The sequence below is a fragment of the Onthophagus taurus genome, chromosome 1, assembly GCF_036711975.1.
Source record: "Onthophagus taurus isolate NC chromosome 1, IU_Otau_3.0, whole genome shotgun sequence".
NCBI classification, from domain to species: Eukaryota; Metazoa; Arthropoda; class Insecta; order Coleoptera; family Scarabaeidae; genus Onthophagus; species Onthophagus taurus.
Window position 1 is genome coordinate 30,560,545 of NC_091966.1, and position 20,232 is coordinate 30,580,776.

At 31.6% G+C, this 20,232-nt stretch overlaps 3 protein-coding genes across 3 annotated transcripts in view; 2 read left to right on the top strand and 1 right to left on the bottom strand.

Annotated features, from left to right (window-relative positions):
- The first annotated feature begins 514 nt into the window (after positions 1-514).
- On the top strand, positions 515-1,317 carry LOC111429079 (Mitochondrial cardiolipin hydrolase zuc). The gene is made up of 2 exons (XM_023064868.2): positions 515-963; positions 1,013-1,317. Exons 1-2 carry the CDS (start codon positions 555-557, stop codon positions 1,234-1,236), a joined length of 633 nt encoding a protein of 210 aa, XP_022920636.2. The 5' UTR covers positions 515-554; the 3' UTR covers positions 1,237-1,317.
- A 162-nt stretch (positions 1,318-1,479) lies between these two features.
- On the top strand, positions 1,480-11,504 carry LOC111429080 (ATP-dependent translocase ABCB1-like). The gene is made up of 13 exons (XM_023064869.2): positions 1,480-1,678; positions 1,927-1,990; positions 2,063-2,353; positions 2,482-2,582; positions 6,882-7,725; positions 7,793-8,167; positions 8,220-8,762; positions 9,510-9,671; positions 9,729-10,171; positions 10,234-10,393; positions 10,475-10,873; positions 10,928-11,074; positions 11,130-11,504. The coding sequence occupies exons 1-13, from the start codon at positions 1,608-1,610 to the stop codon at positions 11,325-11,327; spliced, it is 3,798 nt and encodes a 1,265-aa protein (XP_022920637.1). The 5' UTR covers positions 1,480-1,607; the 3' UTR covers positions 11,328-11,504.
- A 4,268-nt stretch (positions 11,505-15,772) lies between these two features.
- The window catches only part of LOC111429083 (Dynein heavy chain 1), a 42,293-nt gene continuing 37,833 nt past the window's right edge, over positions 15,773-20,232 (bottom strand). Inside the window, exons 11-13 of the mRNA XM_023064872.2 lie at positions 17,877-20,009; positions 17,652-17,804; positions 15,773-17,587 (exon numbers count right to left, since the gene is read on the bottom strand). Of these exons, the coding sequence (XP_022920640.2) occupies positions 15,915-17,587; positions 17,652-17,804; positions 17,877-20,009 (3,959 nt within the window). The 3' untranslated portion in view covers positions 15,773-15,914. The remainder of the gene's footprint in view (positions 17,588-17,651; positions 17,805-17,876; positions 20,010-20,232) is intronic.

Sequence of the window (20,232 nt, forward strand, 5' to 3'; positions counted from 1 at the left end):
TACGCCAAATTGATTGACCGCGCTAATGGATGCTCAGCTTAAATAGCGTAACCGGAAGTGGTACATTAGAACACATATCTTTCTTTTTGTATAAACCGATACTTTAAACTGGAATGTATGATATAAATGTAATTTAAATTAATTAAGTGTGCGTTACTCAATCAAATAAAAATATAGTATTATTATGCCTTTGTTATTAAATAATTTTTGTTAAACGTATAATTGAATACGTTCTATAATTTTGATAGGCACTGTATATTTTTTGCTCATCTCATAACTCATAATTGATCAATTTAATTAATTTATGATGATTTAACTAATTCTTTAATAAAAACTAGATGTTTTTATTAATTTTACACGCTAAATTAAATTAAAATATAATATTTATTTACTTCAATGGATACAAAAATAGTTTAAATTTACTCTGCCATCTATATGTCGTTTACCACAACTAATTCAGCATTGTTTTTGTCAAAATTTGACAACTGTAATATTTCTAGGTTATGTTTTTAAATATCTAACAATGGTCTAACCTCAAAAACTCAACAATAACAATGTTTGATTCAAAATTAATCACTTTAATAGTTTCTGTTATTACAATAGCACCGATTATAGCGATTTTAATTGAAAAGTGGAAGTTTAAAAATAACACGAACATAAATAGAGACAAAAATTATTATTATAAATGCATATTTATAACATATGAAAATTATTCTTGTCTTCAACATGTTTATAATACAACATCTTGTGGAGAAAAGTGTTCTTATGCTTATCTAACGGAAATATTAAATTTACTAAAATCAGCAAAATCTTCAATTTCAATGTGCATGTATCATCTATCGTTACAACAAATTTTTCAGGAGATAATTAACGCTAAATTAAGAGGAGTTTCAATTAGGATCATTACAGATAGAGAAATGGAATTTAATAGTGGATCTAAAATATCTCGATTACGACAAGAAGGTATTTACCTCAAAGAAATTATAAAACAATATTTAAAAATTAATTTTAGGGGTTGAAATTAAAACGCAAAGTATTGCAGAACTAACAGGATATTTGCATCATAAATTTTGTTTAATCGATAAAAATTATGATTCTCAAATTATGTGGTTTGGATCTTTAAACCTTACATTACAAGGAATTTGTTCCAATTGGGACAATATTGTTATTACCAATAATAATGATATAATATTAAGATTTTCAAATGCTTTTGAAAATTTATGGACTGATATGTAAATAAATATGTAATTTTTTTCTAAATATAATAGTTAATATAACATCTAGTTAATATAAATAATAGTTAATATAAATATAACATCTTGGTGTTTTATTATTTATGTCGAAATCAATTGAACCCCAATCAAATGGCCTGCCATTTATTTATTAAACAAGAGACGCAAACTAAAACTCGTATCAAAGTAGTTAAACGATGATCAACACAATTCTGTTAAGCTTTTATTAACAACTCTATGACGTTTGAAGTTTATAAATGACTTTAAAGAGTTCTTAAACAATCTGAACTGTATCAGTTTAATATTGAATGCGAAAGTGTGGTGTCTTAACAAGTTAATTTTAAATTTTTACAAAGTGATCAGTTCGAATGAAAAATGAAGAGGAAATTTACATTGAAACATGATTTCTCTTCAGTGGAAAGTTTTAAAAGCAATGGTATAATTGAGTAAGTAAAAATGTGTAAAAAAATCGAAATTTAATAACATTTTATGACATCTTTTATTGCATAATTTGATTATAACAAAAAGTTATAAAACAATCTACTCATTCCAAAAACAAAAAAAAAGTTATCTTTATTATTCATAATATTCATATTTGTACTCCAAATTCAGTCTGGAAATAATAGTTAATGAGTAATTTTGTTAAATGACTAAATCATTTTACTGTTTCAAAAATGAAAATAAATCGTTTTAGATCATTTCAAGAACCTGTCGAAGAAGAACCAAAAGAAGAAAAAAATATCTCCATTTTTCAGTTGGTAATAGAATAATTTAATTAATTAATAAGAACATTAATTAGTATTTAATTAAAAAATAAATCATATTTATAGTATAGATACGCAACATGTTTGGATTTAATCTTTATTTTTCTTGGAATAATCGGTGCTGGTGTAAGTGGAGCTTGCATCCCTGTTATGATGATGTTATTCAGCGATGTAACGGGAGGAATTATTACTTATGCCACTAACATTATCGTCGATGCCAACAACACTCAATTTTATAACGAGGCATTAACGGAAACAATAAGAACTTTTACAATAAATTCTTGTATTTTGGCCATTGTTTCTTTAGTTTGTGTTTATTCTTCAGTTGCTTTATTTTCTTACTCAGCATTAAGACAAGTAAGATTAAAAAAATAACATTTCATACTCACTTTTATAATCAATTTAAAAATTAAAAGTAACCATAATTTTTAAATTTATTTTAAAATTGAGTTAATTATTATTTTTAATTATTTTTTTTTAAACAGACTGAAGCTATTCGATGTTTATATATGAAACATGTTTTAAATCAAGACATTTCTTGGTATGATACCCACAGTACAGGAGATTTTGCAAGCAGAATAGCAGAGTAAGTTGAATATTTTATGTACATATAAATAAGACATGAAAAATCTTTTAAATTGAATCCAAAACACGACAGTAAAGCTGTAAGTCTGTTCTGAATCTTAAATTGATATCCCAAAAATTAAGTGTTTTCTTCAAGTCATATTTGTTTTATTTACGTATTTTTCTTTTTTTCAATTTATTGGTATTTGTAATAAGTCCAAATAAATGTTGTTCTTCTTCTTCTTTTTCAAGTGTTTTCTGATTTTTTGCACAAATTCCTGCTAGAGCAGATTAAAAAAAAAATATTCGATTTTTTTTCGAAAACGCCCGAATCAAATTGCAAAAACTAAAGTTACTCATAAACCTTGAAAATAGACAAATCCAAATATGTAAAAATATACAGGTGTTGCATTTAAAAAATAAAGTAGGTGGCGACTTCCGGTATAACCAGAAGTGCTAGAAATCTGAAAATCGAAGAGAACCCAATTGGTTATACTCAAATCTGAATTCTCAAATTTTTATTTTGGCCAGAACCATATAAACGTCTAATGAATGGTCTCGCTGAGCATACCCAACCCAACCCATATTTGCTCACCCACAATATTCTGACCTTCAAGCTTTTCTGAAAGGTAAACGCCGATGTGGTTCTGTTCTAGTACAGTAGCCCCAAGTATAACTTTCAATCTTTGTAATCCCATTATGAAATGACTTGTCAAACTCAGTAGTGAGCACTTTGATGGATTTGTCCATATATCGGTCGTGCAACCTAACCATTCACACTGTTCGATTAAGTCTATTACTTTTCCCTTCACTCTGTTATATATTTTGAACAGGCCGTAATGGTCCATAATGGTCGGCGAACGAAGTTTCAGTTCTTGCCGAAGGTTCGGTCGATTTTTGGTCGAAACAGAAATATGTACAGAAACTCGTGTTTTGACCGACATTGGCCGAAACCGAATGTTCGGTCGGACACTAATGCAAATTTAGTTAATTGCGTTTTTAAATTATCGTGTTTAGACACAAAAGGAATTTAATGGAATAAATGTTAATACCAATTTCAATTTCAATCATAGAAACGATGTTATGGAATCCTGATGAGGTTCAGGCTTGGGCTCTGGGTATACTAGTCCATTCTGCAATTCTTTCGATAAGGTGGCCTTCTAAACGTTAGGGGAAAACCTTGATTAGTTACTCCAGAGAACATGTTTCCAGTAATCTACGGTAGATTGTAGACGTGTTTCACAAAACATTAACAAAACAGCTCGAAAAGATTTAGTGGTCAAAGACTTGTGGGCGGCAACACTATCATTAAAACTCATCGAAACAACATTCCCGCAACTAGTGTTGGTACTGTCGATTTTGGATAATTCAGCTCGTTGGATATGTTTCAAAATTGTCCATTTTTGACGATTAGACCTTTTTCGAAATCAGATAACTCTGCACTGCATAGAATCTTGCGTGCGAATAAACCCAATGTTATTTACCACATGATATTAAACGACGAAGAGCGTGAAGGACATCTGAACTGCAGATATCGACATTTCAATGGGTACCCAAATACTTATTGGTAGATAAGTGTATAACAATACTTTTTCATATTATATATAAACGTCATTACATCTAACAACTTGTGATTTAAATGCCACTATTAAGTTGAAGGAATTTAAAAATTTGCGGCGAAATTATGGTTTTTTGGCCTTTTCGGATATATGGAAATTAATTGTATCAACGTTGTCTAAGTAGATATGGACAAGATCCTGGTAGGTGTAGAAAGAATAGCTAATATGTTAAGAAGAAACGGTTAGAGAAAAACAAGAACTAGAGTCGTGCAAATGAAGTCGAAAAAGTGTTAGACGAAGAAATATAGTACAAGAAGGAAAAGCCAAGGCTCAAACAAGAAACCTACCAAAAACTGCATACAGAAAAAAGAGGCTGAAATGAAGAACGATATGAAAGTAGAAACAAAATAGAAAGTCTGTACAAAATAAATAGTGGGAGAGACCAGTATTAAGGGAAAAAGTAGTCAAAATAAATAATTAAGAAGTATTAATACAATAATTTGGAATTCATATGGACTTAATGAAGGGCTATTCAACTTAATGAGTTCGTACAATAAAATAATACAATGCCAGAATCCTAGTACAAATTCAAATACCAGAGTCCTACTAAATTCAAAAAAGAGAAGAACTTAGGAAAACCAACCTCAGAAAGGTAGCGGGGTTTCAACGTGATGGTGCACTATAATGACAGAAGGAATAAGTTGTTAGCACACGATTAAAGCAGAAAGTGTGACAGGCAGCATTATGATATGCGCTGAGAAGTAGAACATGAAAATAAACGCAACAAATCCGAGGAAGAAGTTTTTGTCACCTAAGAAAGTTAAAATCAGATATAATAGATTAAGAACAAAAAGCACACGAATGCTTCGGAAACCAATACATAGGAAACGAACAGAAAAAAACAGATTGATAACGAGCATAATACAAGTACAGATTACATACAAGATGAAAATATGGACAGCGATTAATTTGCTGTATTATATATTGCATATTTGGTAAAATCTAGTAGGAAACATTATGAGAAGACTAATACAGGCAGGTTTCGTATTACTCAATACAAAAGGAAGTAAACTGCATAAACATATGTGAAAGAGGGCACAGATTTAAACCTTGAATGAAACCAGGAAAAGAACAGAAATAAATGAAGAAGTAAACTTATTAACAATCTGTTTTTTGAAATTACAAGTGGATAATCCAAATAGCTCTTGAGTTTTATATGCTCCTATGTGCTAGGTTATTCCAGCCACAGCTAAATCTAATAGATTCAAATTCAAAAGGTTACAAATACTTTCTCATATTGCCAACCTTGACCTCTTTTCTCTATAAATTTCACTTTTCTGTTTGCATTTGTAACTGTAGCCCTCTAAAAGTTTAGAGCAAATGTAGGTCCTTAATGAACCTTAGTATTGCTCCAAGGTCTTGTTCGTTTATGTCGCTAGGTGTTAAAAGAGCTTTGCCGAAAAGGTTCTGCCTTAGGCGGCCCCTGGCAACGCAATTAGATAGTATATGTTCAGCCGTTTCTGACTCGTCGTTGCAAAGTCGACAATTTTCATCTTCAGCTTGTCCATTGTGTAAGAGGTGGTAATATAAGGGCGCATGGCCGGTCAGGAAACCTAAGAGCGTCCTTAGATCCCCTTTGCTGAGGCATAAAACCTCTTTAGTTTTGCGACGGAGTTATCATACTCTTCGCTTGTCTATGACCTGGAAGTTCTTTCCAGCGTAAGGCTCCATCAATTACCTTTTTAATCACTTTGAGGAGAAATGAAGTTAGACTAATTGGTTTGTATGCCTTGGGATCGGCGTTTGAACACCTACCACCTTTAGGTATGAAGACCACCTTTACTTTTCTCCATAGTGTAGGTATATAGCTAAAGCTATAGCTTGCTATATATAGGGATATTATTACTGAGCAGGTCTTCTATGCCTTTTTGCAGAAAGATACGCACAATTCTATTCTATTATTGGGAATATCCCCTCGAGGTGATATTCCCAATTATGCTGTGAACCCCACCGGATGGACGGGTTATATCCATTACTTCAGGATCTGCATCCGCATGGGGGCAGACTTTTGAGGAAAGAAAGTGCGTGCTCAGTAAGAGTTCCAGCGATTTCTTAACATCCTCAGTCTTATTTGCATAGGTGACCTACATCACTGTTATGGTCTTTCGCCAAGATCTTATGCAGGCGAGCAACTGTAGGCGTAACTGTGTGCGTTAAAGTTAGTCACTTGTGATTTGCTATCAGGCACTGTTCTTGTACTCCCATTACTTCTTTCAGCATTTCATCAATCATTCCAACATACCCTGTCGTAGCTGATACTCGTGCTGCATATTTTGCTTGCGCTTCAATATTAACCTTCACAGTATGATGATCTAAGCCCCACAATAAGCTGAAAATAAAGATCATTAAAAATTGCTTATATACTAAGTTGGATAACCAAAATGAATGCCGTAATTTTAATTTTAATTTAACTTATTCCGTATTATATCCGTATTTGCACATTTCTACCTTACCAACATTTTTTAAAATCATCTTTTCTGGTTCTATTTCTTACGCCAAACATAAACTCTGCTGGTGGAAAATCCTTTCCATTTAACTTATTGAATAGCACATAACTTTCTCCAAAAAAACAGCAAATAACATTAACAAATTTATTCTAAAATTAGAAGTTGTTTTGATTCATTTTAAAAGATTTTATGTATTTTTTTTCGTCTTTTAAAGAAAATAGTAATTATATTTATCATATAAATTTTAATTTCTAGAGATTTAGCAAAAATTGAAGAAGGTTTAGGTGATAAAAGTTCAACATTAATCTTTTATATGGCAGCATTTATATCAGGAATCATTATGGCTTTTATTAAAGGCTGGGAATTATCGTTAATTTGTCTAATTTATTTTCCTGTTTCCTTGGTTGGAATGCAAATAGTATCATGGTTAACAACAAAATTCGTTCGAAACGAAATGGAAGCTTATGCTTCAGCTGGATGTATTGCTGAAGAAGTTTTATCGGCGATAAGAACCGTCGTAGCTTTCGGAGGCCAAACCAAAGAATGCGAACGTTACCGAGAACAACTGGTCATAGCAAAAGATAACAATATTAAAAAAAGTTTATTAACCGCCATTAATAACGGAATAATGTGGTTTTTGGTTTTCGGTTCATATTCGTTATCATTTTACTACGGAGTCGATTTAATTATCGATGAAAGACATCTACCTGAAGATGAAAAAGTTTACACTTCAGCGAATATGTTAACAGTTTTCTTTAGTATTTTATTAGCAACATGGAATTTTGGACAATGCGCACCATATTTTCAAATTTTTAGCGTCGCTTGTGGAGCTGCTACTAAAATTTATTCCGTAATCGACGAAGAACCCATCATTAACGCTTCTAAAGGACACGGAAGACGATTACCAAATTTAAAAGGAAATATTGTTTTTAAAGATGTTAAGTTTAATTATCCATCAAGAAAAGATGTTCAAATTTTAAGGGATACTAATTTTAAAATAAACGCGGGTGAAACTGTTGCTTTAGTTGGAAGTTCCGGTTGTGGAAAATCTACTTGTATTCAATTAATTCAACGATTTTATGATCCCATTTTCGGAAATGTAAACTAAAATAATATTATTAATACCAACTTTATTTATCTTCCGTAATACATAAAAGTTTTTTTAGATTACAATTGATGGTGTTGATTTAAGAGATTTTGATTTGCGGTGGTTGAGATCTCATATTGGTGTTGTAGGACAAGAACCGGCTTTATTCGCAACCACAATCGCTGAAAATATAAAATTGGGCAATCCGAAAGCTACGGAAAACGACATTGAAAGAGCCGCAATGAAAGCAAATGCTCATTCTTTCATAATGAAATTACCTCAAGGTTATGATACATTGGTTGGAGAAAGAGGAGCTCAATTATCAGGGGGACAAAAACAAAGAATAGCAATTGCTAGAGCTTTAATAAGAGATCCATCGATTTTACTTTTAGATGAAGCTACTTCCGCTTTAGATACCCATAGTGAATATCAAGTTCAAAAAACGATTGATTCAGTAAATCAATTTAAAAGATATCAAAATTTTTGATTTATTATATTTTTTTTAGGCAAGTAAGGAATGTACAACGATCATTGTAGCTCATCGTTTATCAACGGTAAGAAACGCAAATCGAATTTTAGTTTTTTCAAATGGTAAAGTAGTCGAAGAAGGTAATCATCAAGAATTAATGGCAAAAGAAGGTGTATATTATGAATTAGTTAACGCTCAAACCTCCGATAGTTGCGAATTGGATGAAAATATTTCTAAAAGATCAGAAAACGAAGAAGATAAAGAAGAGATTGATGAAGACGATTTTCTTGACGATGTTACAGAAACAATCGAAGATGAAGAAGAATCAGATAAAAAACAATCTTATTCACCAATTTGGATGATTTTAACACTAAACAGCCCAGAAGCTATTCATATTATTTTAGGTTGTATTTGTGCGATGATTTTTGGTGCTTCACTTCCGGCCTATTCGTTCGTTTTTGGAGATATCGTTGGTGTATTATCCGATCCCAATGATGATTATGTAAAAACCGAGGGGAATAAATTTTCATTGTATTTTTTGATTATTGGAATTGTTTCTGGATTTACATCATTTTTGCAGGTAAAAATTTATCGATACACTTTATCTTTATGTGCTTCCTCCAATTTAACATCTATTTGTAGATACTAAATAACAATTATATTTAAAAAAGAGATTAACGTGAAAAAATTACAGCATACTACAATTGTAAAAAAGCTTCGCTTTAAATTATACTATTTAAATTAGGTAAATACAAATATGTAATTCATATTCAAAATGTTGCTTAATAGAATGATAATAGCAACGACATACATATTGTACTTGTGGTTTATTTATCTTTCTGTTTTGCATGTTTCGACACGATACGGTTATCTTCAGAGGCTTCATTAACCTACCGTAACAATAGAAAAGTGTCTCGTTCGTACAAGTTATAAAAGCCTTTTACTATATAATCTACTTTGTACTCTGCAATATAGCTTCCTTTAATATAGTCACAATATTTGTAATTATTCATCGTGTATATATGCTAATTAATTTGCACGTTCCAGCTAGGTAGTCTTTCAGCCTTTGCTGCTGTCAGCCATCTCACTTCCGTTTACTTGTTGTATTAATTTTTATGAATCTTTCAGTTTCTACAGTATTCAATTTAGTATTTTATTGGAGTACAAAAACCTAGCTATTTCAGTATCTTGAATTTAATTTGCTGTTATAAGGTTTTTGAAGACTCCATCACTTATCAAAGTTTTCATACCTACAAAAATGCTTTAGACTACATTTTTACCATTTCTAGATTTTCAAGAAATTAAATATTAAGATATATATTTTTAGTGGTACTTATTTGGAATTGCTGGTGAGAAATTAACAAATCGCGTTCGAGGATTATTATTTGAAAAAATTCTTAATCAAGAAATGGGATGGTTCGATCGAAAAGAAAACGGTGTTGGTGCAATTTGCGCTAAATTATCAAGTGATGCGTCAAGCGTACAAGGAGTAAATAATAATCTAAATCTTAATTCTTAACAGTTTTTTGATTAAATTATTTTTTAGGCTGCTGGTCAACCAATTGGAACTGTTTTAAACTCATTATCAACAATGAGTATCGCCGTTGGTGTTTCATTTTATTACGAATGGCGATTAACTTTAGTGACGTTAGCAGTTGTTCCGTTAATTTTCTTTGGAATTTATTTAGAACAAAAAGTGTTGAGAAAAGATTCCGGGTCGAGCGATCCATTAATTCAATCGACCAAAGTTGCAGTTGAAGCAATCGGAAATATTCGTACGGTTTGTTCTTTAGGATGCGAACATATTTTATATAAACGTTACAGAAGTATTTTGGAGCCTCATTATAACAAAGCTAGAATTCATCTTCATGGTACTGCAATGATTTTTGCTTTTGCCAGAGCTTTAATGTTCATATGTTACTCAATTTCAATTTATTATGGAGGTCGTTTGATTACACAAAATGAATTGCCTTATGAAAATTTGTTTAAGTAAGAAGATATTTAACAAAAATTAAATGATTATAAAATAATTGTCTTTTACAATTTTTAAGAATATCGGAAGCTTTAATTTCTGGTGCTTGGTCAGTTGGAAATGCTGTAGCTTTTACTCCTAATCTTCAAAAAGGAATTTCTGCAGCAGCTAGTATTACAAGGATTTTAAGACGAGTTCCTAATATTTTAGATCATGAAAAATCAAGTTCTTATGGATGGGTAATTACTAAATTTTAGAAATTTAAAAGACTACTTATAACGATTTCTTCGTAATCCTTGATTATTTGATACATTTTTTAGGGTAACGGAAATGTAAGATATTCTAAAGTTTCGTTTAAATACCCAACAAGAAAAAATGTAACCGTTCTATCAGATCTAGATTTAATGATTTTCCAAGGAAAAACTGTCGGATTAGTTGGACCAAGTGGTTGTGGAAAATCAACAATCATTCAAATGATTCAACGATTTTACGATCCTATTTGCGGTGCGATTAATGTAGATCGAACGAACATTCTTAATTTAAAATTGTCATCTTTGCGATCTCATTTGGGTATAGTTTCCCAAGAACCTAACTTATTTGATAGAACGATCGCTGAGAACATTGCTTACGGTGATAATCAAAGGAACGTAACAAAACAAGAAATTATAGAAGCTGCCAAAAAAGCCAACATACATAATTTTATTACATCTTTACCTTTGGTAAAAACTTCTACAAAACTATATTTTTTAATTTTGTCTTTTTGATTTTAATAGGGTTATGATACAAGAGTTGGTGAAAAAGGTACTCAAATGTCAGGTGGTCAAAAACAAAGAATCGCAATTGCCAGGGCTTTAATAAGAAATCCTCAAGTTTTAGTTTTGGATGAAGCTACTTCTGCTTTAGATTCAGAAAGTGAAAAGGTGTTAATTATTTTTTTGTATCTTTTTATTTTTTGTAACCTTTGAAATTTTTTAGGTTGTTCAAGAAGCGTTGGAAAATGCCCGTCAGGGTCGCACGTGTATAACCATAGCTCATAGACTGACGACGTTGCAGAATGCTGACCTAATCTGTGTGCTAAACAAGGGTCAAGTGGAAGAGATGGGAACACATAATGATTTGATCAATTGTAAAGGAATCTATTATAAATTGTATACGATGCAAGTTCATGGATAAAATTTAAATGAAAGGAAAATCAATAAATAAATTTGGAATGAATGGATTTTCGACGAAAATATTTTTTTTTTAATGATTTTGATGTGTTTATTACGAATTTTATTATTTAGAAACTAAAAATGTGTAGATTGTATATATAAAAAAAAATGTATATTAAAAAAAAATATTTTGCCTCTATTTGTTTTTAACATTTTTTAAAACCTAATTAAAATAAGTTTATTTTCATTTAAAAAAATCTTATCTAGTGTATTAGGTGGAAAAGATCGCTCACTTTAAGGATTATTATCTAAATAACCTTTAATTTTCATTGATATTAACGAAAAATAAAAACAGAAAAAATAATAAATGTTGAACTACATAAATTTTACACGACCTAATTACTTTTAACATTTACACAATTTTTAATCAGACCCTGTACCTGTACCTTGGTATTACTGAAGACATCAAACCCCCAAACCGGTATGCTGAAAATAGTTGCATTACTCAGCCATTTTCAGCAAGAGTGAATTTTAAAGATATTTGTGCGTGTGTATTGAAGTGTATCATATAATCTACTTTGAGAGCGAGCCGAGAGACAACTTACTTCGTGACAATGGAGAAAAGTCTATATGTGTGTTAAAAATTTTATGGTGTGTTAACACTCCGCTACTTGGTAGCCGTTGATAATAACTTAAATGTTTTACAGGCGGATAATCAGACCAGTTTATATTTGCTTTGTGGCCAATATATTTTAAAAATATCTTTTGAATTCTTTCTTTTCTTCTAATATAAATTAATATAAATTTGATATTGTACTAAATATACCATATGTTACTAAATATATCTTTTTATTGAGATCGTTTTGGTTCTTCCACACCTGAAAGAATCCATCTGATTAAGTAACCTTACCTCAAGTAATAATGATGTAGACTAGAGTTTAACCATGGAGGGATGCTCGGACCTGTTTGGACTGTGTTAATATAGAATTAACAAGTTTAACTCCATATGTGAATCAAAAATTCGGTCCATTAGGGCCGTTTTTTGTGACATTAGCTCGATATTAACAAGATATATAAAACAAATTCAAAAAGTCTAATTGTAAGCTAACTCCAGACTGGGTTTCATACAACTTGCATCGCAATCTGGTAACATCAACGGTGCGGGCTGAAAGAAGGCATAGTATGATTACGCCTTACATAGTAAAGATCCAAAAGCTCTTTGGAGAAAGATTAAACTTTTAAATATAAATAAAAAAATCGATAACAAAGTACCTAATATTTTTCTTCCAAACGATTCAAATAATTATTTTGTTCACGGTGATTCTTCACTTTATATTCAGACTGATCTCGAATTACCCATATTTTATCAAAATAATGTAAACCCTAAAGTGCAGATAATGCAAGCTTTTATGCCCGTTGATGAATGTGAAGTATCTGTAATAATTAATAACATTAAAACTGCAGCGGTGGGTTCTGATGGTATCTCAGACTGGATGATTGACCTTTAATCATTCCTTATATTACTCACGTAATAAACGCTGCTACCCATCAATCAGTTTTTCCGGATGCCTGGAAGCTGGCTGAAGTACTTGCGTTACCTAAAGTATCTTCCCCTTCTGTCCTAAGGGATTTTAGACCGATCGGTATCCTACCAGTAATGTCAAAAATTTTAGAGAGAGTCTTGGAAAAGCAACTTAGAGCACACTGCGAAAGTTATAATATACTGCCAGATCAACAATCTTGGTTTCATTTGGGTTCCAGCTGCGCAACAGCTTTATTGAACCTTACTGATGAGGTATTTACTTCTAGAGACGCTGGGCAAGCACTTTTGTTATCGTTGGACTTCACCAAAGCATTTGATACAATAAATCATAATATACTTGCATCTAAACTTCATTATTTTGGTAATCTTGGAAATCAGGCTGTAATTTTGATAAAGCAATTTTTGTCGGATAGGTCTCAGGTTGTGAAGATTAATAGGTCTCAGGAGTCCATTTTGGGGCCATTATTGTTCTCTATTTATACATCTGATTGTAACCAAGTTCTTGAGCATGCGCAGATTCACTTGTATGCAGATGATACACAGCTTCTGCTGAATTTTAATCCAAATAATTGGGATGATGCATAATATCCAGTCAATTGGTGGTGGATAGCGAACCTCTTACTGTTTCTGATGATATAAAAATTTTAGGAGTGACATTGAATGATCAGTTGAGGTTTGAGGAGCATGTGGCCGGGTGCTTGAGGGGTGGGTATGGCGCCCTCCGTCTCTTGTATGCCCATAGAGATGTTTTAAATAAAAAATTAAAAATTATGCTGTGTGATAACTTTTTTCTAAGCAAATTAAATCACTGCGACATTGTTTATGATCCAAATTTAACGGAGGCGAGTGGGCATCGTATCTAGAACCTCCAGAACGGTTGTCTAAGGTTTATTTACGAAATTCGGAAGTATGACCATATTAGTCATAAGTTGGCAGAGACTGGGTGGTTGAACATGATGAACAGACGTAAACTGCATGCAACTTGCGTTTATTATAAAATTATTAAAAGTCAACGGCCTCCTTACTTGCTGCAACGCTTATCTTTCAGAAGCGATGTCCATAATGTTTCATATATGTTTTCTATATATTCTGGATTAAGTGGAAGAGCAGTTGGTTAATAACCAAACTGAACATCGTCCAGAAAATACTTCTATTTTCTAAGAACGTATTATTTTTTTTTTCTTTTTGCGACTTATTCATAAAGGCATTTATTATTATTAATATATATAAATTGAGATCGATTTGGAGCACAAGCTTCTTACACAGCCACAATGTAAACAAAATTATGCCAAGAATAAAGACCAAACCATAAATAATCTTATTCAGTATAAAAGATGCCTTCGTCACAAATAAGATAATATGATAACTTCTACTATGGAAAACAACTGGCAGATTCAAACGTCCAACTTTTCATGTGACGCTGATTAAAAATGCACAAAATCAATAGGCAAGATATAATGATGAAAAAGCTGAATTATTTGCAAAACATCTTGCTAATGTATTTCAAAAAAACAATACACAGTCTACAGTTGATATAACACCTGATGATGATACAGTTATTATTGTAAGAGATTCAACTTCAATGAAAGCTATGGAAAAACGTCAAGTAGCAATTAATAAAATTCGTAAGTGAACTAGGGATTGTAAAAGGTAGGTCCACATCACTTCAACAGCAACCTATCTGTCTTATCTACCTGTTGGTAGATGTTCCCAACATAATCTCGGATCAAAGAGTGGTTTATGAGTCCACAAGTAAGCCGTTCTAGACTTACGGAATACAGCTGTGGGGTTATACTACTTAGACAACGTAGTCAAAACAAATTTCTTAGCCTTTCTAATGCTTATCGTTTTATAACCAATCATGATAACTACAAAATTAATTTGGTCTACGAAGTACTCCAAGTTTCGCAGCGAAGCATGATAAAGATTTATACGAATTCAAAAGACAACATCATATTAAGTCATTCATTTGACTTAAGTCGATTACGGACGCCCAGTAGAAATTATTGAATCAGATACCTTCTCAGACGGATAAATGACTCGTAATTAGCTGATATGTCCATGTGCTTTGTCCATGCTTTTCTTAAGAAAATTAAAACATTTGCTGTTAGTCATTCTTGATGAGCACATAAAGAGAATATAGTTAATGTCTGTAATTAGTTTTATTCCTGGAAATTTTAGAAGAATTAGAGATATAGAACTTTAGTTTGTTGTCGTGTTAGTTAAAAAATCAATGCTTTGGAGACACTCTACGAGAAAATTCCAACTAAACTACAGACATTAGTAATGACTATGATACTGAGCCAGAAAATGGAGATGCTAAAAATATTTTTGAATAACAGTAATACGAATCAAGAAGAATAGGAAGAAGACAACCCTTGTACCACTGCTAGTAATACTCGATTTCAGTATTATTATGGAGATGGTAGTTCTATGTGGAAGAACCTTGCCTTCATTCATCGCGTACATTAAAGATAGCAATTATGCCAACACTCCACATAATTCAAAAGATCATTTTTCGCGATGAATTGGTTTTTCAAAAAACCCCACTACGTTTTTTCCTATTGCCAAACTGGCATTACGTTTTCTCGTGCTCCTCAGAGATTAATCATTCCGAATTAACCATTTTTACAAAAGCTCTTGCTAAATAAAATTTCGTATCTAATAATTTTAGGAAAATTGTGGTCTTGCTACGAAGACTCAACTTCGGTAGATTACTCCATCGAGATTAAGCATTTTAGACCAAAAGGCATTGTAAAATCCGGTACTTTTATGCAACACAGAAATCTAAACACCATATTAAATTCCGTATCCAAAATATTAAAAACGTTCAAAATATTGAAGTCACCATCAATAACAGTTGATATTTTATTCATACAAAGGTTATAAAATACTTTGAAATAAAACGTAAATAAATATGTATTTCATAATCATCATTGCTTTATTTTTCACAGTTAACAAACTATAAATATCTCAAATCTCAAAAAAGGCCCTATCGTACATTAAAATTAAATAATAATTTCTTTAGATAACAAATATTTTTATAAATACTTTGAATTTGCTTTTTTATTTAATATCACATAAAAGAGCAACACCTCTCAAAGTCCAATGCCTAGGATTATGATCGGTTTCAAAATCAATCGATCCAACATATTTTAAATCGGTACGTTGAGGTTTTCTATAAATTGGGCACTCATATAACTTAGGATCTTTACCAGCGGTTGTATTAATAGCAAAAATATAAATAACAGGCATTTGTTCGTATAATACTTTAGGTTTACTTTCAATCAATTTTCCCGATTTTCTATCCAAACTAGCACCTTCCAAAAACAATCCGTGGACATAAACCCCTTCAGCAGGGCCATCTCTTAAATCTTCCTTATTATATTTTGTAATTAAGTTTTGTAAAACTACTGAATCTAAAGCCCAACCTTTATGGGCTCGCGTAACATCTTGACGCATTGCTGTTAAAAATCCTTGTGGATTAAAAAATCCGGTCATCCAGAAAACATTTGGTTTTCCATTGTTTAACCAAGTTCTAAATTGGTGATCTCTTTCGAGAAGTTCTGTATACCAGAAACCTAACGTTGCTGATTCCCAAGAAATTTTTAGCCACCTTTCTGGAATTCTTGCATCATACATTGAATCTAATGATGTTCTTAAACCTTGACTCATAACTATTGTGCCATCTATAGCAAGTTTTAAGTCACATAAAGTTGACTTTACCTCCATAATAACTCTTTGAATTCTATCAATTTCTTGTCTAAGAAATATATTCATTGGAAGTAAAGGACCCATTCTTTGTAATGCTTCTCTAACTTCAAATCCTACGTAAGGTGTCGGTAATTTTTCTAACATATCTTCAGCTAAACTATAAACAACACTTTCACGAGTTTCCCCACCGGCGCTTCCACCTTCTTTAGGTTGAACATTTAAAACTGTATCCAATATACCTTTAGCTGTGTTTATTTGATAAGTAATATCCGCGTTTCCATGAAGTCCAAAAACTTCGGGTGAATCAGCAGTTGGTAAACCATTTATGTAATCGATATAACCTTGCAAATTTCTTGTTTGAGGTACTTTATAATTTTTATAAAATTCAAAACCTTGTCTTAATAAAACATCACAAAACCAAACTTGAGTAAATGTTGTTAACAACCTCTTATCAAAATCATCAGTAACTCTTCCGCCATATTGAACTTCACCTAACATATAACACACAGTTGGCCATGAAACACCTTTCTTCGGATCCATATCATCAAGATGATTTTGAATAAATTGAACGGAAGCAGCAAAATCAGCTTGATTAAATTCATAAGGAATATTCCAACCTAATGGTCCAAACTTTCTTCGCTCTTGAACAACCGTATGAAGAAAAGCTACCGCGTAAAGAAGTGGTGGCCATTGAGGTTGTGCAGAATAATCTAAATAATCTTGTGTAATACTTTGATACGTTCGTTTCATACTAGCTCGAATTCCCTGAGGAGGTTCGTTCGTAAATTTTATAGCCATTTGTAATAAACCTATCGGAAATTGTTCGTGAACTTCCGTTGTTAACCAACATCGATAAGTTTCGTGTTTATTTTCATTTTCCAACATCATACTCATTATTTCCGTTGCAAATGGTAATGATAAATGAATATTTTGAAGTAAAACCCAACCTCCATTTGCCATTGAAGTTTCCAACATATCTCTTGCAACGACTTCTTGACCTTGACCCATTGAAACAGCTTTTAATGCTGAAAAGTAAGAAAGTGCATTTTTTACAAGACGCTTAAGATAGTATTTATAAAAAAAACTTACGAATATCTTTTATTTTAGCTAAAGCTGTTATTTGCGGTGATGGATCAGAACCAATTGATAAAATACAAATTAATGGCGCATCCGGTTCTGATTCCACCCAGGTTTCTTCTAAATCCAAAATACAAGCTTCGCCATATTCATTTCCCAAAGAATCTAAAAATTAAAACACATTATTTTATTACTCCAAACTAAAATAGCTATATATAATAATAATAAATAACTCACCCATAATATATTTTTTTGCTTGTGATAATGTTCTATCTTGACTCCAAGATCTAATTAATAACAATTTTCTAAAAACATCCAAAGATTTTTGATAACCACAAGGAATATCTTCTTCCTCCGGCTTTTCTTTTTCGTACCAAATCCTCCATTCGCGTTCATTCCGTTCGATTTTTTGTAGAATATCCGAAAATATTGTTAATTTATGAATTGCGACTAAATTTAGCCAGGTTATATCTAAAATCCATCTGAAAGGTTTCGGTTGTACAGCATTTAAATCTAAAGAAGCTCCACCTTTAATAAAGGTCATAAACTCATCGTGGCTAATATGCCCTTTCTGTAGATCAATTTTTATAGCCATCATCAAAGTAAATAATGATTTGTGCCTTTCATATAAACTTCTTTGAGTAAATTTCCACACTTCATAAGTTAAATATTTTAAAATGATATCAATTCTTTCTTGAGTATCTGTACTTTTTGTTGATTTTGTGATAGAATTATCAAAAATTGATAAAAATTGTTTTAATGAGTTTTGATACATAACATTAACCATACTCATTTCTACGATTAAAAAGTAAAGAATTGATCCGCGAGCTGCAACTGGTCTAAATTCTTCTCTTGCTATATTAATTTTTTTTTCAGTGTGAACTGAAACCGATAATTTTTGAGTAACTTCTTCTGCTGTAACTTTAGTTACTTGAAGAACATTTATTAATTCTTCATCATCAACTAATGATCCTTTTGTTGAATTTAAACGATATAATAAATTGGCTTCTAATTCTTTCATACTCCTTTGATTTTGCATTACAGATTCAAATAATGCAACTCTTTCCGCTTCAAGATCAGTTTTTTCCATTAAAATAACTCTGCCTAAAAGTTGATCTTCAAGACCTCTTCGAGTAACCGTAAAATCAATTATTGATGTTTTCGCACTAACTTCTGGGGAATAAGGAGGATTTGGTAATTTTGTTGTAATATAAAGCATAAATCCTTTTAATACATCACATTCTTTATCACCAACAATAACTTTTTCAATTGAGCCTGATTTAATAAAATTCTTTTCTAACACGTTATCTAATACTGGATCTAATTCCACATCAATATCTTCAATAAGTAAAGGTCTTCCTAAAGATAAACAATCCTCAAGGTGAGTCCTAAAATATTTATGATTCAATGAAGTTATTTGAAGATTGTTGTTTTGTTCTTTATTTTTAATCCACATTTTTCCTTGTGTTTGTGGATCAATTAAGAGTGGATAAGATCTAGATTTTGTAACAATTAAAGCATTTTGTACTGAAAGTTCATCATTTGGGAGCCCTTGTAATGTCCACTCGGAAATTGTTGAACTATCAACTAACATATTTGAAATATTTATTTTTTTTGTGTAAGGAACTTGGCGTGTTTCTAAAATTTCCATCCAGGTATTGACTAAATTTAATCGAAATTCTTGATTATAAGGGCCACAATAAGATAAAAATCCAGTTGCTAATAAAACATCGCCAACCAATCGTCCTAATTGCGCTTTAAATTCCTTACTTTGACTAGTCCATCTTATTTTTTCGCCACCTAATCCGTTAATTAAAGCAGTTGCGGTGTTCATTTTTCTTAAACAAGAATTAGCAGCATCCGTCAACCTTTGCTTTTCATCTACCGCAGTGTCATATTGATCTTTAACAGCTTTCAAAGACATTTCTTTTTCTTCTAATTGACGCTCGGCGTTCGCTAAATCTTCCATCGCCACTTTCAAACGAGCTTCTTGTAATGTTAAATTAGCTTTTAGTGGAAGTACTTCTCTATTAACGCTATGAAAGAAAGCCATTGCTTTAGTCCATGATAAAAGACCGGCAACATCACCGCAAACTCTTTTTGCTGTATCCATGTTGTAATCTTCCATTTCAAAATAAGGTTCCATTAATTCGACCATTTCGTTGTTGATCATATCTTTCGGATAATTTTGAAGTTGAAGAAGGAAAGTTGCAGATGCCATTAATTTTAACGATTCAGGCCAAGATGGTTTTGGACAAGGAGCTGCGTTGTCTGGAACGACTGGATGTATTTTTTTTTGAAATAGGATTAAAACGCAATCCATGATTCGCATTATGAGGTGTGGAGGTCTTCCTAATTTTCTTACAGTTGCTATAGAAAACAAATAGTTTTAAATAATAATCTTAATTTTTGTGGTTAAATTACAAATTAATGAGAAATTATTAAAATTGAAAAAATTGATTACTCGTAGCTTATTAAAGAAAATGTAATAAAAAATAACGCGACATTTTAAAAAAATGATATCGACTGTATTTTTAAGAATTTTGATGTGATATGTATGTTGAATTAAAGCTTAAAGATTTTAGTTAGTGAT

What these genes read in the sequence shown, in the direction of transcription:
- LOC111429079 (XM_023064868.2), top strand. Translation starts at nt 555, where the DNA reads ATGTTTGATTCAAAATTAATCACTTTAATAGTTTCTGTTATTACAATA. An exon ending in ATCTCGATTACGACAAGAAG is followed by an intron (nt 964 to 1,012) that starts GTATTTACCTCA and finishes AATTAATTTTAG; the next exon opens with GGGTTGAAATTAAAACGCAA.
- LOC111429080 (XM_023064869.2), top strand. Translation starts at nt 1,608, where the DNA reads ATGAAGAGGAAATTTACATTGAAACATGATTTCTCTTCAGTGGAAAGT. An exon ending in CTTACTCAGCATTAAGACAA is followed by an intron (nt 2,354 to 2,481) that starts GTAAGATTAAAA and finishes TTTTTTAAACAG; the next exon opens with ACTGAAGCTATTCGATGTTT. An exon ending in ATGCGTCAAGCGTACAAGGA is followed by an intron (nt 9,672 to 9,728) that starts GTAAATAATAAT and finishes ATTATTTTTTAG; the next exon opens with GCTGCTGGTCAACCAATTGG.